The 22,349-nt window shown below is 38.9% G+C and overlaps 1 protein-coding gene and 1 long non-coding RNA gene across 4 annotated transcripts in view; one reads left to right on the top strand and one right to left on the bottom strand.

The window, feature by feature from the left end:
• Positions 1 to 22,349, bottom strand: part of GSPT1 (G1 to S phase transition 1) — a 38,290-nt gene that overhangs the window by 3,792 nt on the left and 12,149 nt on the right. For 2 of the 3 annotated variants that reach the window (XM_066382605.1, XM_066382603.1), the window contains exons 2-12: positions 18,292 to 18,330; positions 18,154 to 18,195; positions 17,189 to 17,416; positions 14,919 to 14,952; positions 12,289 to 12,366; positions 10,667 to 10,847; positions 9,889 to 10,043; positions 9,573 to 9,713; positions 8,461 to 8,554; positions 5,002 to 5,082; positions 750 to 923 (exon numbers count right to left, since the gene is read on the bottom strand). In XM_066382605.1, coding sequence (XP_066238702.1) covers positions 750 to 923; positions 5,002 to 5,082; positions 8,461 to 8,554; positions 9,573 to 9,713; positions 9,889 to 10,043; positions 10,667 to 10,847; positions 12,289 to 12,366; positions 14,919 to 14,952; positions 17,189 to 17,416; positions 18,154 to 18,175 — 1,188 coding nt within the window. In that variant the 5' untranslated portion in view covers positions 18,176 to 18,195; positions 18,292 to 18,330. The remainder of the gene's footprint in view (positions 1 to 749; positions 924 to 5,001; positions 5,083 to 8,460; positions 8,555 to 9,572; positions 9,714 to 9,888; positions 10,044 to 10,666; positions 10,848 to 12,288; positions 12,367 to 14,918; positions 14,953 to 17,188; positions 17,417 to 18,153; positions 18,196 to 18,291; positions 18,331 to 22,349) is intronic. The other variant, XM_066382604.1, reaches the window with a different exon arrangement.
• LOC136403639 (uncharacterized) overlaps positions 1 to 22,349 on the top strand; it is a 33,554-nt gene that overhangs the window by 10,536 nt on the left and 669 nt on the right. The window contains exon 2 of the long non-coding RNA XR_010751163.1: positions 22,104 to 22,239. This is a non-coding gene — a long non-coding RNA (uncharacterized lncRNA). The remainder of the gene's footprint in view (positions 1 to 22,103; positions 22,240 to 22,349) is intronic.

Genomic DNA, 22,349 nt, shown 5'->3' with positions numbered 1-22,349 from the left:
CTCACCATCTTATTTTTTGTTAGAAGTGATAGGTCAGGTCACTTGACCTCACAGAATGAACTCTGATATCCTTACCCTACTGATCTTCTTGGCAAGTGCCCAGACTTTAAAAACAGCAGGCAGACTCCTTGCCCTCTGGGAAGCCTTTCCTTTATAGTTTCCCCAAGGAATCATTACTGCTCACACGCTATTGAGTTTCCCCCGCCTAGATATGAACTTAGTTTTATCCATTTCTCAATATCCATGATCCAGTAAAAATAAACCTGGTATCTGACATCAAAATTTAGTTTGATTAGTGTCATACCTTAGAACTGAGAAATTCTGTGAGCTACACCAGTCATTTACTGTATCACTCTCCTGGGGAGGTCAAGGCTGTTAATAACATGGGGAAATTGTACATGCTTTCTTTCCTGTCTGGAAAGTTATTTTCCCTGAGGAGTAGGCAAACCATGACTTCCAAGACAACTTGCTCTACTTAAAAACACTGAGTAATGATACATATAAACAGGAAATTAAAAAGGGGGGGGGGACTTACAAAGAATACTTCCTACCCAGTAAAAACCTGTATCATTTTGAAGACTGTTCTGAGATACATTTTGGCTGCTGATGTGCACACACACGGTTTATTTTACTTTAATTCCCCTTCTATACACAATGGCATGTCATCAATAATCAGTACAAAGGACATTTAAATTCTAAATCCATTTAAATAGTAAAGATCACTAAGACAACTATAATAAATGGTTTACCTGGGCATCGAATGTGCGTCCAGAATGACAAAGATTATTAGGATCACAAAGTATAAATCCTGGAAGAATCTCCTCCTCTTCAATTCCTTTCAGTCTGATTTTGAGGTTTTCTCCTGGGGCTACAGAATCAGTTTCTACATCATCAGAAAGGATTCCAAGAACTTCCACATTGTGCTTAAAAAGAAACCAAGGTTGGAGGTTTTCTGACACATTCACTTACTGCATTACAGATCATAAAATAATCTGTTTGGTAAGTAGCTGCCAAGTCACATTTTTCTGTCATTGTTGATTATCAAAACTACTTACTATATTTGTATGACATGAACTTAAAGAAAGTCATCTCCTGAGGCACAACTGCCAATTAAAATGTTATATTTTTAATAGCATACCCTAATAATTTCCAAAGAGAACACAGTATAATCTAGCATCTAACTTTTTTTTTTTTTCCTTGCACCTTTCTGAAGCTGGAAACGGGGAGAGACAGCCAGACAGACTCCCGCATGCGCCTGACCGGGATCCACCCGGCAGGCCCACCAGGGGCGACGCTCTGCCCCTCCAGGGCGTCGCTCTACCGCGACCAGAGCCACTCTAGCGCCTGGGGCAGAGGCCAAGGAGCCATCCCCAGCACCCAGGCCATCTTCGCTCCAATGGAGCCTTGGCTGCGGGAGGGGAAGAGAGAGACAGAGAGGAAGGAGGGGGGGTGTGGAGAAGCAAATGGGCGCCTCTCCTATGTGCCCTGGCCAGGAATCGAACCCGGGTCCCCCGCACGCCAGGCCGACGCTCTACCGCTGAGCCAACCGGCCAGGGCTCTAGCATTTAACTTTTAAAAAAATTAAAACATTAAATTTAACATGGATTTTAATTTTATGGATATAATTTTTATCATGGAATTCAAGGATTTAATAAACAGCTTCCATTACCTATCGATCCCCAAATACCTGAAGAATGTACTACTTATAAGTTGTTTGAACAATTAAGCTTAGAAAGTGTACTATTTCATAGAGAACATTTTGATGGTTGCCAGATGGGAAGGGGGTTGGAAGTGAGAAAGGGGAAGATGTAAAATAAGCGTACTATTTAATGGTTACAAGGTTTCCTTTGGGGTGATGAAGTATTCTGGAATTAATGGTGATAGCTACACAACAATGTTTTAAAAATATATATATGTAGATGGGAAAATATTAAAAGCAATACCCATACGTATTCCCATTTCTGCCCTTGGCAATAATTCAGATTTTAAAATACACCAGAAAATCAAACAAAATAGCCTTCAAGACAAAATGAACTATCTCATGAGAGCAGACGAACAGTGGAAAATGCAGAATCAATATATTCCATACCAGAAATCTACAAACTGCCACTTGCTATGAATACTCTAGTAGCTTTAGCCCTCTTCCCCATAATGGTTTTCTTTCCCAAAAGATAGCTTGTATCTTAAAGATAATGGTCTATTGAAACTCATCCCAAGAAGTGTTGTTCTTTACAGTAACAACAGGATAAAGTGGTAGAACTTAGCAGCAGTTCCAACATATACAAACTATATTGTTCACTTTTTTTTTTTTTTGCCCAAATACAATGTAACAATCCCTTCTCCCCAGATATGTCTTTTTATGGCTAAACACAATAGAGCTAGTATAAAATTAGGTTAATCCATTTGGTAATCCTGGTCAAACTTTAAAAGTGAGCGGGCTGGCCCTGGTTGTTGACTCAGTGGATAGAGCATCGGCTGGTGTATGCAAGTCCCGTGGTTGATTCCCAGTCAGGGCACACAGGAGAAGCAACCACCTGCTTATTTCCCCCTCCCTCTTACCCTCTCTCCCTCCTCCCCAACCACAGCCAGTGGCCCAACTGGTTCAAGCCTGGCCTTAAGTGCTGAGGATAACTTGGTTGGTCCAAGTGCATCAGCCTCAGGCACTAAAAATAGCTCAGTACTAGCTTTAGCCCCAGACGGGTTGCCAGGTCCCAGTCAGGGAGCATGTAGGAGTCTTTATCTCCCCTCCTCTCACCTAAAAACAGTAACAACAACAAACAAAAGACCCGAGCAGGCAGACTTTCCCCTCTGAGAAGCCTGTTTTTTATACTTCCCCCAAGGAATCATTACTGCTCACTGTTATTACTCAAAAATTAAGGTTGAGGCCCTGGCCGATTGGCTCAGCAGGAGAGCATCAACCTGGCATGTGGAAGTCCTGGGTTCAATTCCCAGTTAGGGCACATAGGAGAAGCGACCATCTGCTGCTCCATGTCACCCCATTTCTCTCTCTCTCTTCCCCTCCTACAGCCATGGCAAGAATGGGTTGAGGAAAAGTTGGCCCAGGACACTGAGGATGGCTCCATGGCTTCACCTCAGGTGCTAAAATAGCTCGGTTGCTGAGCAGCAAAGCAGTGGCCCAGACAGGCAGAGCATCGCCTGGTAGAGGGCTTGCCAGGTGGATCCTGGTCGGGGTGCATGTGGGAGTCTGTATCTGCCTCCCTGCCTCTCACTTAATTAAAAAAAAAAAAAAAAAAGAAAGAAAATTAAGGTTGAAACCAGCAAATCCTCTTAATTTATGGAAGGTATTCAAGACTTTGCCATATTCTCTAGAGATCCAACATGTAGCCATCGATCATTTTTCATGTACTTGTTGGCTATCTGTACATTTTTGGAGAAAGATCTATTTAAGCCCTTTGCTCATGTTTTTAGTCAGGTTTTTTGTTGTTGAGTTGTGGTTCTTTATATATTCTGGATGTTAACCGCTTACCAGATTTATGATATGCAATTACTTTCCCCATTCCATAGATTGCCTACCCATTAATTTTTAAATGTAAAGCAGTATGGCATCTGAATCTTTTAAAATATTTAACTCTGTTCCACAGAGATTAAGGAGGACTAAAGTGAACTGAGTTTTTAAGGCTCACTTAACCAACCATAGGATATGCTATACCTGCCCAGTAAGTAAACAGTATCAAGTGACAGCTTCCACAGAGAGCAGCCACTTCATCTGCAGCTAGTATAGTAAGGCCCTTGCCCATACTCACCACATAAAATTTGTCTTTTGAAATCATTTTACATTATACAATTTGGTGGCATCTAGTACATTTACAATGTTATACAACCATCACTATTATCTAGTTCCAAAACATTTTCATCACCCCAAAAGGAAACCCTGTACCCAATAAGGAGTCAATCCCCATTCTCCCTCCACCAACCCTTTGCAACCACCAATCCGCCCCTTCCATATCCCATGACAAAACTATACTTCTAATGACTGCTCTATGGACAACACTGAGCAAGAATTCAAACCAACCATTATTTTCATTCGTCACTGACCTTCAAGACCTTTAAGTTGCAGACAATTACCTTACAAAAAGTAGGTTTTAAAGGAGAAACACTTTAGAACAAAAATACTGTGGTAGAATAGTCTAATCTCCAATGCATAAGACAACAAGAAACCCCACAGTATAATTTGTACAGTACCAATTATACCTAAACACTATATTGACAATAGATATATTTTCTAATTCACTGTGCCTGGAATTGAGCACACATACTAAAGAAATTCTCATTTAAATTTAATAAAATCTCTATTTGGTGGTTCTGATGATTCAAGGTCTATTTTCCCCCATTAAGTAACATCTTTGGAGTTGTTAGAGAAGCCCTCTCTGGAAAAGAGGTAAGTTTCTTAGTAACATGTCATCTGCAAATATCACCAAGTGATCAGTCAGAAATAACACAAAGGAATAAAGCATGGAGACTTTACATGTTTTAATAAAACTCTCCAATGATGAGGACATCATACTAAGTAGAAAAGAGTTAAGAAGATATATCTCAACTTTACTCTTAAAACAAATTAAGAACATAGCTTAGACACATTATTTTATAGTACCCAATGTAACCACATACAAAAAGAGAAAAAGTGAGTTATACCATGGTTAAACCCAAGTTTTCATGCCTGGCTCACTTACTAATCAAGTGTGTTAACAGAAGCAACTCCCTCAACCAATCCAGATCTCTACGCCTTGTCAAATAACGGAGCTGAAGCTCTTGGTGCATCTTTTAGCTCTACCACTGTGCTGAAACTGACCTCTCCCATCTGTCAATGATTAACACCACATATTCTCTTAAATTTTATACCTGACATTAATAAAATGCAATCCTGGATTTTAAAAGTTGAGTTTCTTTTCATGCAAATCCTTAAGCTTTTGAAATGTTCTCTCTCCATGCTAATATTTTCAAGAGAAAAGCTAAATGGGAAAGAGCATCACTAATTCTTACCTTGTTTGGCATCATCACAAGCTGCTGGCCTTTACAAATAGATCCTGATTCCAGCTTTCCCAGGACCACAGTGCCCATATCCTGTTGAAATTTAAAATTAAAAAGTCAAGTTTCAGATTTTTATTACCACTCTACAACAAACAGTTCAACAGCCCAAAGTGAAATCTTGTAGGGCTTACTCATAAAAGAAAATCATTAGATCAAGTAATAGAATGCATTAACACTCACTCTATATTTGCATCATAAGCATATGCAAAATTATACTACCAGAAAATAGTATGTCTAAGATTTATTTATTTATTCATTTTAGAGGAGAGAGAGAGAGAGAGAGAAAGCGAGAGAAAGAGGTGAGGAGCAGGAAGCATCAACTCCCATATGTGCCTTGACCAGGCAAGCCCAGGGTTTCGAACCGGCGACCTCAGCATTTCCAGGTCGACGCTTTATCCACTGCACCACCACAGGTCAGGGCAATTGATTTTTAGAGAGAGGGGAGGGAGAGAGAGAGAGAAAGGGGAGGAGCAGGAAGCATCAACTCCCATATGTGCCTTGACCAGGCAAGCCCAGGGTTTAGAACCAGCAACCTCAATGTACCAGGTCCATGCTTTATCCCACTGTGCCACCACAGGTCAGGCAGTATGTCTAAGATTTAAAAGAAACATGGTACAGGAGACAGCACAAAATTTTATGTCTGAAGATCTGAATCACTTGTTCAAATTCAGGTTCTCACAATCTGAACCTATTTCCTCATCTATAATTAGAAAAACAATACTTGTTCAAGAATAAGGTATTTATGGGGGGCAAAACATCACATTGAAATTGCAGTTAAAATAATGATGCTCTTTAAAAAATAATTTGATAAGACTATGCATTCATGTATTGCTGATGGGAATATAAATTAGCACAGTATTTTAGAAGGCTATCTGTCAATATACATCAACTGTAATGTGCAAACTCCTTTTTTATTTTTCTGGAGAAGCGGGGGAGAGGCAGGCAGGCAGACTCCCACATGCGCCTGACTGAGACCCATCCAGCATGCCCACCAGGGGGTGATGCTTGGCCCCTCTGGGAGGTTGCTCTGCTGCGATTGGAGCCATTCTAGTGCCTGAGGCAGATAGGGGCCATGGAGCCATCCCCAGCGCTGGGCCTACTTTGCTCCAATGGAGCCTTGGCTGAGGGAGGGGAAGAGAGAGAGAGGAAGGAGAGGGGGAAGGGTGGAGAAGCAGATGGGCGCTTCTCCTGTGTGCCCTGGCCGGGAATAGAAACCGGGACTCCTGCATGCCAGGCCGACGCTCTACCACTGAGCCAACCAGCCAGGGCTGCAAACTCTTTTTTAAAAAACTGATTTTAGGCCCTGGCCAGTTGGCTCAGTGGTAGAGCGTCGGTCTGGCGTGCAGGAGTCCCGGGTTCAATTCCCGGCCAGGGCACACAGGAGAAGCGCCCATCTGCTTCTCCACCCTTCCCCCTCTCCTTCCTCTCTATCTCTCTCTTCTTCTCCCGCAGCCGAGGCTCCATTGGAGCAAAGTTCCCCCAGGCGCTGAGGATGGCTCTGTGGCCTCTGCCTCAGGCGCTAGAATGGCTCTGGTTGAGACAGAGCAATGCCCCAGATGGGCAGAGCATCGCCCCCTGGTGGACGTGCTGGGTGGATCCTGGTCAAGCGCATGTGGGAGTCTGTCTGACTGCCTCCCTGTTTCCGGCTTCAGAAAAATACAACAAAAAAACCCCAAAAAAGACACCTGATTTTAGCCTGACCAGGTGGTGGCACAGTGGATAGCGAGTTGGACTGGGGTGCAGAGGATCCAGGTTCAAAACCCCGAGGTTGCTGACCTGAGTATGGGCTCACCAGCTGGAGCCCAAGGTCACTGGCTTGAGCAAGGGGTCACTTGCTCTACTGTAGCCCTCCACCCACCCCGTCAAGGCACATATGACGAAGCAATCAATGAACAACGAAGGTGCCACAATAAAGAATTGATGCTTCTCATCTCTTTCCCTTCTTGTCTGTCCATATCTGTCCCTCTCTCTGTCGCAAACAAACAAAACCCTGATTTTAGACAGAGGGAGGGAGAGAAAAAGTGATTTAACTGGTTTATGCAGTCATTGGGTGCCTACTCTTGTATGTGCTCTGACCAGGGATCAAGCCACAACCTTGGTGTATTGGGATGATACTCTAATCAACTGAGCTATCCTGGTCAGGGCTGATGTGCAAATCCTTTTGAATCAAGCAGTTTAACTTGCATGAGTTCTCTCTCAAAAATTATCATTGGCCTGGCATCTGGATGTCCCAAGTTCAATTCCTGGTCAGGGTACACAGGAGAAGTGCCCATCTGCTTCTCCACACCTCTCCCTCTCGCCTCTCTCTCTTTCTTCTCCAGCAGCCATAGTTCAACTGGAGCGAGTTGGCCCTGGGCACTGTGGATGGCTCCACGGCCTCCACCTCAGGCACTAAGAACAGCTCGGTTGCTGAGCAAAAGAGCAGTGCCCTAGAAGGGCAGAACATTGCCCCCTTGTGGGCTTGACAGGTGAACCACGGTTGGGGCACATGTGGGAGTCTGTTTCTCTGCCTCCCCTCCTCTCACTGAATAAACAAACAACAAATAAATAATATAGAATTATCATTGCCTGACCAGGTGATGGCACAATGGATAGAGCATTGACCTGGGATGCTGAGGACTGAGGTTCAAAACCCCAAGGTCATTGGCTTGGGTGCAGGCTCACCAGCTTCAGTGTGGGCTTGCTGGCTTGAGCCCAAAGGTTGCTAGATTGAGCAAAGAGTCACTGGGCTTGGTTGGAGCCCCTCAGTCAAGGCACATATGAGAAGCAAGCAATAAACAACTAAAGTGCCACAACGATGAGTTGATGCTTCTTATCTCTCTCTCCCTTCCTGTCTGTTTCTTGCAAGAAAAATAATACGGCCCTGGTCGGTTAGTTCAGTGGTAGAGTGTCAGCCCGAAGTGTGGACGTCCTGGGTTTGATTCCTGGTCAGGGCACACGGGAGAAGCACCCATCTGCTTCTCCCCTCCCCCTCTGGCTTCTCTCTCTCTCTCTCACTCCTACAGCTATGGCTCAACTGGACCGAGTTGGCACTGGGTGCTGAGAATGGCTCCATGGCTTCTGCCTCAGATGCTAAGGGCTCAGTTGCTGAGCAATGGAGCAACGCCTCAGAAGGGCAGAGCATCGCCCCCTAGTGGGCTTGCTGGGTGGATCCTAGTCAGGGTGCATGAGGGAGTCTGTCTTTCTGCCTCTCCTCCTCTCACTGAATAAAAAAATAATAAAATAAAAAAATATATATCATTGGCTCACTGGAAAACAGCTGAAATAATTTAAGCTGGTTGAATTATAGTCTATCACAGGAAATATGCAGCCATTAAAAAAGAAACATCTACGTTATGTTATTAAAGTTTCATAATTTAAAACCATTATTTCACCTCCCATAAAACCCAATTTCTTCAACATTTTGGGTACCTTGTATTTATCCACAATTGGCAGCCTGATTGGTCCATCAACTGATCTATTGAAGTTTGGCAAATTATCCAGATATGGAATAAATGGTAATCCACTGAGAATATAACAATATCCATTAAGAGGGTCAACACAAATATCATAATTTTAAGTTACATGACTATAATTTTATACAAAAATCATGGTTATAACAATGTTTCATTCTACCCCTAGACTCATCTCAATCAACCAATTACTCAGTATATCTCACTTCTCAGAAAATTAAAAATGTAAAATAGCTCAATATAATATGAAAAACCTTTCCCATTAACATTTAAGATTTAGAAAAAGATTTTATAGTGAATAGCCCACATGTTGCAATAAAATGATTACACTTTTTACTTAATTTTTATGGACTTTTCCAGCTCTGGAATCAGGATACTATAAAATAATTTTCCCTTTAAAACTAAGAGATGTAAAATCTTGTCAAGATGGCAATGCTCCCCAAAATGGTCTATGGATTCAATGCAATCCCTACTGAAACCCCAGCTGCCTGTTTTGCAGAAATTGTCAAGCTGATACTAATTTTTGTGTGTAAATTCAAGGAAGCCAGAATAACCAATCTTGGGGGGAGGAGGGATAACCAAATTCAAAGATTAACTTTTCCCAATTTGAAAACTTACAAATCTATATAATAATCAAGAATTCCCCTTACAAAAAAGGTAACCTGAAGTGAAATATATATCTGTCAATAACAGGCTTAGAAGAAAGTAATAGGGCTAACTCTTCCTAACTGGGATTAGGAAGTTTTCCTACATATGATACCAAACACACAAGCAACAAAAGAAAAAATAAAATCAATTTCATCAAATTTTAAACCTTTTATACTTCAAAGGACACCATCAAGAAAGTGAAAAGACAGCCAGAGAATGGGAGAAAATATTTACACATCATGTATTTGATAAGGGACTTGTGTCCAATGTACAAAGAACTCTTACAACTCAATAACAAAAAGACAACCCAATTAAAAATGGCCAAAAGTCCTGGTATTTTTAAAGCCAAAGTTATAGCTGATATTTCCTTATATTACTTATAAAGACATAAACTGTTTTTTAAAGGAAAAAAAGGTTACTTACATATACCAAGGACAGAATTCTGATTGCTCTTTTAGATTTGCTCCAGTCAGTCCTGAGCAGGGCATAAAATGAATGTCCTTTTTGGGATTGAAGCCAACTTTTTTCAAAAATGGCACTAGTTTCTCTTTACATTCTTCATATCTATAATATTTATAAATAATTTAATTATAATATAAAGTAATTGAACTCTAGTTTTATTTATTTATTCTTTAATGAGGTTTAGAAAAACCAGAAGGGAAAAAAGCCACACAATTAACAAAACTATCCTTTATTTCACTAACATATCTATAAAAACCAGTAAGATATCTAAACTTACCTCTCATTGCTCCAATTCACTGTTGGATCATCCATCTTATTAATAAGCACAATTAAGTGTTTTACACCTGCTGTCTTTGCCAACATTGCATGTTCTCTTGTCTGTCCTCCTTTTTCAAATCCAGTTTCAAACTCTCCTTTCCTGGCAGAGATTACCTATGCCAATAAATCATAGTTTATTCTTACACATTTAGGTATACCCTTCTAGCAGTAAAACACCTTTCCCTTTGGTTTTATCATAAGCTTTCTAAAAGAATACAGAAGAAAATGAGTCATAATATATTTTTGAATATCACAATGCCTAAGTGGTTTAAGATTTAAGTAAATGCTACTTCCAATCCCCCAATTTTTGAAAATTTAGTATGCTTGTATATTTTACAGTTCAAACTTGGATATGATTTAGGGCTAGTCATTGACACTTCCCAAAAAAATTTCAAAATGACAGAAGCCCTTTAAAAAAACCACAAACACAAAAACGTATCTTTGATTCATTTTCATAGCCAGTACCAAATGGTGGCCTTAGCATTTAGTGGACACTAAGTTCTGACACAGTAATAGATAAAAGCAATAGCAGAGGAAAGCTGAAATATATTTTCATGAGTAAACAAAATAATAAAGATTTCTTGAGCAGATCAATGAGACAAAATTTAAAATTGTGAACATGTATATTAGAGTTCACCACAACCTGAATTCTAGTTTTTAGAAGGTAAATTCAAATATTTAAAATTCAGAAGGGGCTGCTAACGAGTATGAAGGCGAATTGGAAATGTCTTTCTTACCAGTACAGCCAAATCAGCTTGAGAAGCACCACCAATCATATTTGGAACAAAACTCTTGTGGCCAGGGGCATCCAGAATAGTGAAATGCTTCTTTTCTGTTTCAAAATAGGCACGACCCACTTCTACTGTTTTACCCTTGTCTCGTTCTTCCTGATTTGTGTCTAAGGCCCATGACAAGTACCTGAGATAATTTAAAAATATGAATATAAGAACATAAAATTCTTAAAGATATTCTTCTACCATTAAATATATAATTTATGACATCTAGCTTTATGTTCACTATATAACATTTAGACCAGGAACATAACTGGGCAGAAATGAAAATTAAGAGAGTAAAACCTGGCCCTGGCCGGTTGGCTCAGTGGTAGAGCGTCGGCCTGGCGTGCAGGAGTCCTGGGTTCAATTCCTGGCCAGGACTCACAGGAGAAGCGCCTATCTGCTTCTCCACCCTCCCACTCTCCTTCCTCTCTGTCTCTCTCTTCCCCTCCCACAGCCAGGGCTCCATTGGAGCAAAGTTGGCCCAGGCGCTGGGGGTGGCTCTATGGTAGCGGTTCTCAACCTGTGGGTCGCGACCCACAGGTTGAGAACCGCTGCTCTATGGCCTCTGCCTCAGGCGCTAGAATCGCTCTGGTTGCAACAGAGCATCGTCCCCTGGTGGGCATGCCGGGTGGATCCTGGTTGGGCGCATGCGGGAGTCTGTCTGACTGCCTCCCCGTTTCCAACTTCAGAAAAATACAAAAAAAAAAAAAAAAAGAGTAAAACCTATGATTATGATTCAAACACTTGGAGCTTTTAAATATATTCAGTCAACTATATATTCTAGAAGCAAACATTATTTATAAAAATAGCTGACAGCATATATAGGAAAACTACTTTAATTACCAATGCCAGTATCAGTTACATAATAAGTTCTTCTATATTTTATTTTTATAATCATCTATCACAAAATATAAATAATGGCTAAGGATATATTTTTTTTTAAGTGAAGATCACCTACCTGCCACTTGGGAACAATAGTTACTTGCTAAAAGGTATTTCGATATTACTTTGCCATGTAAAAATTATTTAGGTTCAAATCATCTGCATTAGTAGGCATTAATTTAGATTAGCTTATCATCTGTATTTGATATAGTATGTATGCATTATTAGAATTTTCCCTTTAAAAACCATCATCAATGTCTTATTCTGATAAAGCTTGTTAACTTTTAAAAAAGTTGACCTTTCCTCTCACCATTCAAGGGAACCACTGCCAGTAATTCCTTCTATTCTTTTTCTTTCCATGTTTATTACGTTTTCTGCTTTCACTCCAAATTCCACCATTACATAAGTTCTAGTCTTGGTTACTATAAATTCTTTAAATAAAATTTTTTAATGGTTAGGTAATGGTCTAATTAAATGAATGGTTTATAATTTATTCAGCAAGTTTCTCATTATTGGATGTTTGGATGTTGCCCCATTTTCTCTGTAAGTTCTGAAGTCATCAGGAAATGATCTACTACTGCGTGGTATGAGAGGAAAGAAACTTCCTTAGTTATGACACCATTTCAGTAGAGTGTGCAAAAGCATTAAGTGGGCAGCATGTCCTTAAATGTAATTTATAGTGTCATAAAAGTTTAGTATACCAAGTTTCTCTGTTTTTTTCTTTAGCTTCTCGTTCATATTTCTCAAGTGTCCTTTTGTCAACCATTCCAGTCAAATACCTGAAAATATTTCAAGAAAAAGTAAACACAAATTACTCAATGAAATTAGGAAAACTTTAAAGCAATTAAAAAGGATTTAACTCTAGCCTGACCAGTGGTGGTACAGTGGATAGTGCATTGCCCTGGGACACTGAGGTCCCAGATGCAAAACCCTGAGGTCACTGGCTTGAGCACAGGATTATCAACATGATCCCATGGTCACTGGCTTGAGCAAGGTGTCACTGGCTCAGCTGGAGCCCCTTCGTCAAGGCGTGTATAATAAGCAATCAAAAAACACCAAAGTGCCTGACCTGTGGTGGCGCGGTGGATAAAGCGTCGACCTGGAAATGCTGAGGTCGCCGGTTCGAAACCCTGGGCTTGCCTGGTCAAGGCACATATGGGAGTTGATGCTTCCAGCTCCTCCCCCCTTCTCTCTCTCTCTCTCTCTCTCTCTCTCTCTGTCTCTCTCCCTCTCTCTCTCCTCTCTAAAATGAGTAAATAAAATAAAAAAAATAAAAAATAAAAAAACACCAAAGTGCTGCAACTACAAGTTGTTTCTTCTAGTCTCTTTACCTTCCTGTTTCTCATGCACACTCAAAAAACACAAAACAAAACAAAACAAAAAACCACACATGAATTTAACAGTGCCTCTGGTGGATGCTTAAATCAGGACCTTTTCAGTGGGAAAGACAGTCTTAGTCTCAAATCATCTCCCACAAAGTAAAGGGAAAAAATAACTTTACAGTGGAGAATACTGGTAGATAGCACCTTAACCAAGTAATTTTGACTAATATCATCAGTAATAAATAAAACATATTGAATACTGACATTTTCACCCTGACTGAATGCCCTAAGAAAAGCACAAATCTTTTGTAATATTCTTGCCCAAAATGCAAAACCTCTCAATCTGAATGTAAAAAAGACCAGTCAACTCAAATTGAAACATATCCTATGAAGTAACTGAATAGCATTCTTCAGATTATGAAGGTTATGAAAAGCAAGACTAAGGAAATGTCACAAGTTAAAGATGACTAAGGAGACAAAACAACTAAAGACAATATGGAATTCTAGAACAGAAAAACAGTAGTGCAACCTGACCAGGCAGTGGCGCAGTGGATAGAGTGTCGGACTGGGATGCCAAAGACCCAGGTTTGAGACCCCGATGTCGCCAGCTTAAGCGTGGGCTCATCTGGTTTGAGCAAAAGCTCACCAGCTTGGACCCAAGGTTGCTGGCTTGAGCAAGGGTTACTTGGTCTGCTGTGGCCCCACGGTCAAGGCACATATGAGAAAGCAATCAATGAACAACTAAGGTGTTGCAACAAAAAACTGATGATTGATGCTTCTCATCTCTCTCCATTCCTGTCTGTCTGTCCCTATCTATCCCTTTCTCTGACTCTCTGTCTCTGTAAAAAAAAAAAAAAAAAAAGATTCCAACAGTGTTATCCATGCAATTAAAGCTTACTAATACATTTCAAAAATATTATTTTTCAAAGTGACATTATTTTAAAATAATTCCTGAGTGATTCCAGTTCTGGCTTTTATCTTTATGGGTTCTTTGTGCCGTCATCTATATTACACATTTCTAACCCTTTGGGTATAGAATCCCAGTGAAATACCAAATAAAATCATAGTCCATAAGGAAAAAAATATACATTCTCCTAAAGCACATTATTTGGGCCCAACACTTCTGTATAGAGACTTAGGTGAGGATCCTTGTTTAGGGTATGTTAGGGAAATCTTCTGAAGTGAGAACTGGCAAGATTATACTTAACTAGGTAAGATGATGATATATCCTCCAGATCCTCTGATGAGTTTAAAAAAATGAGCCTCATCTAAGAGAGATTGAATATTTAGGACCTTTTGAATATATTACTGACGGCCAGTCATGGTGCCCTCATACCTTGATAACTTCTATGATAAAAAATTATCTTAGCATGTTAGCCAGACTAGTTATCTTTAATTAAATCCACATAAATTTAAAAAGTTGATGATAAGGAAAAACCAGTTCCCTCCATGCACCAAATTCAAAAGCTGATTTTCATTCTTTCTAAGAAAATTATATTCGAAGACTAAAATTTCCTATAAGCTAGGGTTGGTTCTATTTTAATTATTAAAAATGTAAAAGCCACGCCCTGGCAGAGCTGACTGAAGCATCACCCTGACATGCCAAGGTTGTAGGTATGATCCCCAGTCTGGGCACATACAAGGAGCAACCAGTAAGTGCATGAATAAGTAGACCAACAAATCAATGTTTCTTTCTCTCAAATCAATATATAACTTTTTTAAAAATGTGAAAGACAGCTTTCAGAAATATATATTTAATTCATGTTACATGAGAGTCTGACAGTGATAATTAACAAATTTTAGTGACCACCTATAACCCATCAGAAAATACAAAGATCACATTGCAAAAAATTACTCCTTAATGTCAGCCTTTTCTACCAATAATGTCATTTTATTATTAATTTTTCTTAACTTGAGGTAACCTTTTATTATCTCTTTTGTATAATTTATGAATGTTTACAATTCCCCAAATTCAATTAACTCTATTATTTAAGAAAAAATATACTTACATTATTTGTCCCCCAATGGTTGACTTGCCAGCATCTAAAAGTAACAACACTGTCAACAACATGCAAAGCATAGGTGCAAAAAATATTTTTAAAAGCCAACCAGTATAAAAAAAAAAAAGCCAACCAGTATATACACTTAACAAAACTAAAAATATGGTTTAACATATATAGAGTGGGACAAAAATAGGTTTACAGTTGTTTGTATAGAAAATAATACAATAATAAATAATAATATAAGAAAAACTGTTTCATGCTCACAACTGTAAACCTAGTTTTGCCCCACCCTATATAATTAAATCTTGGAAAAGTAATAGAAACTAGGAATCCAGGGCATAGACCAGGGGTCGGGAACCTTTTTGGCTGAGAGAGCCATGAACGCCACATATTTTAAAATGTAATTCCATGAGAGCCATATAACGACCTGTGTACTTTACGCATTATCCAATAAAAATTTGGTGTCCCGGAGGACAGCTGTGATTGGCTCCAGCCACCTGCAACCATGAACATGAGTGGTAGGAAATGAATGGATTATAATACATGAGAGTGTTTTATATTTTTAACATTATTATATTTTTTTTTATTAAAGATTTGTCTGGCCCTGGCCGGTTGGCTCAGCGGTAGAGCGTCGGCCTGGCGTGCGGGGGACCCGGGTTCGATTCCGGCCAGGGCACATAGGAGAAGCGCCCGTTTGCTTCTCCACACCCCCCCTTTCCTTCCTCTCTGTCTCTCTCTTCCCCTCCCGCAGCCAAGGCTCCATTGGAGCAAAGATGGCCCGGGCGCTGGTGATAGCTCCTTGGCCTCTACCCCAGGCGCTAGAGTGGCTCTGGTCGTGGCAGAGCGACGCCCCAGAGGGGCAGAGCATCGCCCCCTGGTGGGCAGAGCGTTGCCCCTGGTGGGCGTGCCGGGTGGATCCCGGTCGGGCGCATGCGGGAGTCTGTCTGACTGTCTCTCCCAGTTTCCAGCTTCAGAAAAATACAAAAATAAAAATAAAAAAAATAAAAAAATTTTGTCTGCAAGCCAGATGCAGCCATCCAAAGAGCCACATCTGGCTCACGAGCCATAGGTTCCCAACCCCTGGTATAGACCCTGGCTAGTTACCTTCTCCCCTGGAAAAGGAAGCTAAATCCCCCTACCACTCAATAATGATTCAGAACTACTTTACTGATAAAGAACAAAAGAAAGAATGTTTGAACAGATTGCTCCCTGACCTTTAGCTAAGAGCCAGCAGCAAAAGAATATAAATTACCCAAGGGGAGCCTCAGAGGACAGCAAAGGAAGCCAAGAGCCTTTAGGTAGCATTCCTTTCCTTTCACTTTTAGCAAAGAAATGTGTTCCTATACTCTTTTTAACTTTATTTAAAAAATTAAATTTAACAGGGTGACACTGAATAAGAGTACATAGATTTCAGGCAAACCTATCTATCATATTTGAACTGTTGATTATGCTGTACCTATACAAATTTCAAAGGAGTTCTTACTACTAAAAAAATAGAATGGTATATCGTCATATTCAGAGGATGACAGAGATAAAGGGAAGAAAAAAAGGGTACATAATTTTCTTGTTCTCACAATTTTGGGGACAGCTTAGATGATTAATTAAATATCTAAGTAAACGAAATGGGTGTTTTGTTTTGGGGGTTTTTTCTTACCTAATCAGCAACCTGACTCCAAATTACTCTCACATCCCACAAAATTAAACTACCTAGGTAAGGTTAATACTATAAAATTAATAAATTAAGCTCACACACAAAAAAGGCTCTTCCTTAGGATGTTACCAGATGTCATAATGTGCTCAGCCACCATCAGTGGACTACAGACTAAGTACCCATTACACACAAATACAGTGAAGCTTATTTTCTTCCAGCCTCTGTGCCATCACAAAATTGTTCATTTGCCCAATCTTTAAGAACAAAGTGTTGGCAATTTTCTGCCAGATAAATAAGCTAGCTAGTTACAGTTCAGTTTCATTAAACATCTCCAAGTCACTAAAGAGGATATTCTAGCCTGGTCTGTGGTTGCACAGTGGTTAGAGCACTGACTTGGAACACTGAGGTTGCTGGTTCCAAACCCTGGGCTTGCCTGGCCAAGGCATGTACAATAAGCAACCAATGAACAGCTAGAGTGAAGCAACTACTCATTCCCCCTCAAACACATCAGTCAGCCAATCAACCAACCAATCAATCAATCAATCAACTCTACAGAAAAAAGATGTTCTATGCTTTATGTACCTAATAACTTTGATCCTTTATCGTAGTAATGAGTGTAACTTACCTACATGCCCAATAAATACTACATTTACATGTTCCTTTTTAGGAGCACCTGGTGGTGCAACGACGGACTTAGGTTTTGGTATTTCCTCTTCTTCCTCCATCATTTCTTGGGCACTTTCTTCTGGGGGCCTTCCATCCCCTAAGGAACCACCCCCTGGCTCTGCTTCACTTATTTCTTCTTTGTGCTCCCATGATTCTTCTGGGGACATTTCTGTCTCTCCATTTTCTACTGAAATAGGCATTTTAACTTAGTATTCTAAAAAATATTTAAACATATACTTTAAAACATAGATGCTTTCAAACAATAAATGGAATTTTGCATATTTAGTTCCATTTCCTAATGCCTAGTGACAGATAAGCAAGAAAAACTCTTTCAACAACAGAAACAGATAATAGCTTTCAAGCTGGTCTCATGCTGACATCAGAGCTCTGACTCAGAGACTATGAGAGACTGCTATTTTAACAAAGCCTCATTTTCAGAAGGACAAACAACGTGTAAGCAGGAGCTCCAACATTCCAAATAGTCCTGTTATTCCAGTATCAAGGTGCGCTGACAGTGGGAAAAGGAGAAATTAAAATCAGAACACAGGAAAAGTGTAAAGGAATTTAGATCTTTTCCTTTTCTCTGTAAGTAATAACTTTGGCATCAACTTTATTAATCACCTTTGGAATATGAAACCCTTAAGACTAATAAAGTTACAAAGGGAAAAAAATTTTTCACAAAGTAAATGAAACAGATACAACTATTTAAACTGACTAAAACATTCCTCCACTCAATTCTTTTATATTTGCAATCACTAAATTCATCACAGCCGTGTTAATGCCCAATTAGTTTTCTAAATCTTCATAGCAATGACTCAATGTCAGTTTTACATGTAAACACTGTAATAATAACATTTACACTTGTACCTTAACTCTTGAGTGAGTTTCTTATTACTGTATTAATATGGTCAGAAAATTTCTTACCAACAGGTTCTGAAAGTTCCATGCTAACAGCTGAATTTGAACCTAGACAAGAAATTGAGATATATGTATTTACAAAACAATATCTAGCTTTACATACCATTGTTTCTCAAATTAGTGAGTTATTTCATAGAAAATTACCTTCACACGACTGTTCCTCTTGAGAAGGTTCCACAGGTACTGTTTAATAGAAATAAGTCCTATTAAAAATTAAGACCTATATATCCATTTTACTTACACTTTTAAAAACAGAAATTCAAAACAACAAAAACCTCAATTTGGACCAACGACAACTAATTCACATTTTAAATTAGAAATATCTGCTAAAACCTACTGAAAAATAAGTAACTGAAATGTACTCATAAAAACATGCTTATTCTCTTAATTTGCTTCAGAAACCTTTCCTTCACAGATATTATAAAAGTAATCTGTTGCCTAGCGCAGAATAGTAAGATTTTGCTCAACAAATACTTATTACTTCTCTGAACTCCCTCTTGGTAGCTCTAGTCCAAGATGGCTATATTATTAGCTTTTTTCAAGATTCTATAATCATGTGTTATCAAGATACACGAATAAATTATATTTGATTCCAATAAAATAAAGGACTTCATAAGACTCTCAAAATATATCTAAGGCCCTTACATCTCAGAAAGGTGATTATAATGTGCCAGTTTTGTCCTGTTAGAATTCTAAGATCAAGCAACAATCAGTTTCTACACTGCAAATCTACTTATGACATCACTATAAGAGATATATACTAATACGTAGGTTTAAATTTATTTTTTATATCTGATAAACCTAAATGATACTCCAATATGCCCTTGCTTTAAAGAATCTGCAAACTACAAAAAGACATCAAAGAATTAAGTCACATGAATCCTATACACCAAGTAATAAAAGAACAATTAATTAATAACCAGAAAACTCATATTTAAAATCACTGCCTAGGGGGTAGGGGTATGCAGAAGAGATATATGGTGATGCAAGGAAATTTGACCTGGGGTGGTGAACACACAATACAATGTACAGATGATGTATTATAGAATTATACACCTGAAACCTGTATAATTTATTAACCAATATCACCCCCATAAATTCAATGAAAAAAATAATAATATAAAATCACTGCCCAGAAAGTATTAACACTTGTAAGAGTTAAGAAAAAGTTTTGGCCCAATCTTCAATAACACCAATGGTGAAGAAAGTCATTTCCTCTCCCTGAAAGGTAAAGGGTAATCAAGGTTTTCTGACAGAAGCCGTATGCTGAGTAGCACTTAGGAAGATCCTTCTCTGGTCATATACAGATGAACTAGAGAGGGAAAACACTACAGGAAGACCAGTATCACTACTACAAGGAAGCATGCCATGATGACAGCTGAGCAGTAAAAGTAGAGGTGGGGTTAAGTGAAAAATAATGGACACAACATCTGATGAAAAAGTGAAAGGTTTAAGATGATACCTACTTATGTAACTGATTAGCAGGATATTAACAGAAACTGGAGGTACAGGGGTCATTTGAACCAGGTGTAGAAGGGAACAGGAATTGTGATTTAGACATAATTTAGTATATGTCAACTTTTTAATTTTCCTATTTCAAAGCAAAGTCTACAGGTAATGTAAGAAAAAATACCCAATTCTGAAAGGAAGCCAGGCAATGCTAACTAAATGAAGTTCATATGCCACCGAAGAGATGGAAAAGGCAGCATGTAGTAGTGAAAAGAGGCTAGAACAGAGCTGACTCCTGACTTTAAATCATGGCTTCTCACAAGTTGTGAGAATCATGTCATTGGAATTATGGAAATGACAGGTCATCCACCTGACAGGATTGTTGAGAGGATTAAATTAAAAAAAACTGTTTTAGTATCAAATAATTCCTGGCACCTAGGAAATATTCAACAGATCACCCCTAACATATACTGGGTATCATCTTCATCAACTAACACATACTATCAATATCTCTCATGGCCCAGACAGGTATGTCAAGCACTCACAAATCAATACAGTGCTGGAAGGGGGGATGGAGGTGGTGGCAAATTACCCTAACTCCAACTAATTTTTATGTGCTGATTGCTATCTCACTTAAATCTCATCAAAACCCTATGAAATACTGTAATCACTACCATCTAACATACAGACATATCCAACTCAACTGGGCTTTTCCCCAAGTTATACAGGAGCCATCTTTTTCCTCAAACAGCCTCTGCTGCAAATCAGTCAATACTGTACAAGTAAACTGAGTAAGTTATGATGTACAAGTATTTTAAAGCAGGAAAAAGTCTGAAACAACTGGTATGGTGGGCTCCCTCTCCATCACCTAATAAGATAGCCCCCAAATTGTAACAGAGCTTTTTAAAACCAAACAATACATACAACTGACCACCTACTTCTAGAGCAGCGGCAATGGCTTTAGGCGACCCCTGTGTTTTGGTCGTTCGACCCCCGCCGGGGTCGCGACCCACAGGTTGAGAACCGCTGTTCCAGAGCCAACTCTTAGATTTACAAATACACAACACTTTCTGTACATGCATAAGGCTACAAGGTATTTCTTAGGACAGTGGTATCAGTCATGAAGCCACCTCCACATGGCTGCATAATGCAGCATAATAAAATATGTTCAGTTTTATTTTCCAAAACATACTATATTTATGTTTGTCTTAAGTTTGTAAAGCTCACAGAGGTCAAGACTCTAGTACCACAAGCAATGAAATGCTAGATACTACTGTAAATTAAAATGGAAAAAATTTAAAAATAGAAGCTTAATATACAGGTAATGAAAACATTAAAGGACTCAAAAGTAAAAAGATAACCAGTTTCATTACATTGGAAAAAAAGCTTCCATGTATTCAGATGATGATGGATCACATTATAAACTTAATGGCAATGCTAGCAACATTTGCCAACTGATGTTTTTGGAATAATGAGCCAGAAAATCAAGATACAGTAAAATGTTCTTTAAATATAAACTTCTCAATATAATTGTACCCAGTCTTCACACATGCACAAGAAACCTTCTCTTGGTCATTCTACTCTAATCTTATTCATAATACATACCACACCCAGGTTTTACTGACTACTATTGAGCAAGGACTTAGAATTCTACTAGGCCAAAAGCCATTTGTTCATGGTTAGCAAAGAGATGACCACTAACAGAGCTTGACTTCTCAGACCCTGCATGGTTCATATCTGCTGGTGAAAGAGAAGCCAGTAAACCTCCTGAGGAATGAAATTATGGTTTCATATCTTCTAGTGCTATCTCCATGTTCAGAAACACACCCTTACCAAGTATTAAAAAACCAAAAATTCTAATTAAGTGGAAAAGTTATCTGAGTGTACCAATTTTGAATAACACTTTCATACCCCAAATTAAAAAGAGAAACTATATTGTTTATGATAAAAGAAGACTAATGAACTGGTTGTGATACTAGGTATATTACACAAATTTTAAAACAAAAGGAGAGATTTTAATAGAAGACAGTAAGACAATAGTTTAACATAGATAATCAGAATTTCTAATCTTAAATTTTGATTATAGTGAAATAAGTCAGACGGACACAAAAGGTCACACGTTGTATGAATGCATTTATATGAAGCATTCAGAACAGGGCAATCCATAGAGAGAGCAGACTGGCGGCTGCAGGGGCTGGGACCAAGGGCAATGGGGAGTAACTGCTTACTGGGCAGTGGTTTCCTTTTGGGATGACAGAAACATTTTGGAGCTAGATAGAGGTTATAATTGTAAAACACTGTGAATGTACTCCATGTCACTGAACTGTTCGCTTTAAAATGATTAATATAGCATGTAGATATCACCTCAATTTTGGGAAAGAATATAAAAATATCTTAAAAGATTTGATCATGGATCAAAGGAACTTCATCACACACGTGGTAGGTAATGAAAGCTATGATTTGATTTAAGGTACCTTTTTTTTAATGTTTATTTTTATTGATTTTAGAGAGAGAGGAAGTAGTAGAGAGAGAGACAGAAACATCAATCTGGTCCTATATATGCCCTGACCAGGGATCGAACCAGCAACCTCTGTGCTTCGGAAGGATGTTCTAACTAACCGAGCTATCCCATCAGGGCTCAAGGTATGTTTTAAACATAAATGTTTGGCCAATCCTTAACAAGTACTTAATCCATACATTTCATAAATCAGCAATTTAAATTTGTACTGCTTTCGATATAAAACTCTTTTTCT

Source organism: Saccopteryx leptura, chromosome 4 (assembly GCF_036850995.1).
Source record: "Saccopteryx leptura isolate mSacLep1 chromosome 4, mSacLep1_pri_phased_curated, whole genome shotgun sequence".
NCBI lineage: Eukaryota > Metazoa > Chordata > Mammalia > Chiroptera > Emballonuridae > Saccopteryx > Saccopteryx leptura.
This window is presented reverse-complemented; position numbering and strand designations above follow the sequence as displayed.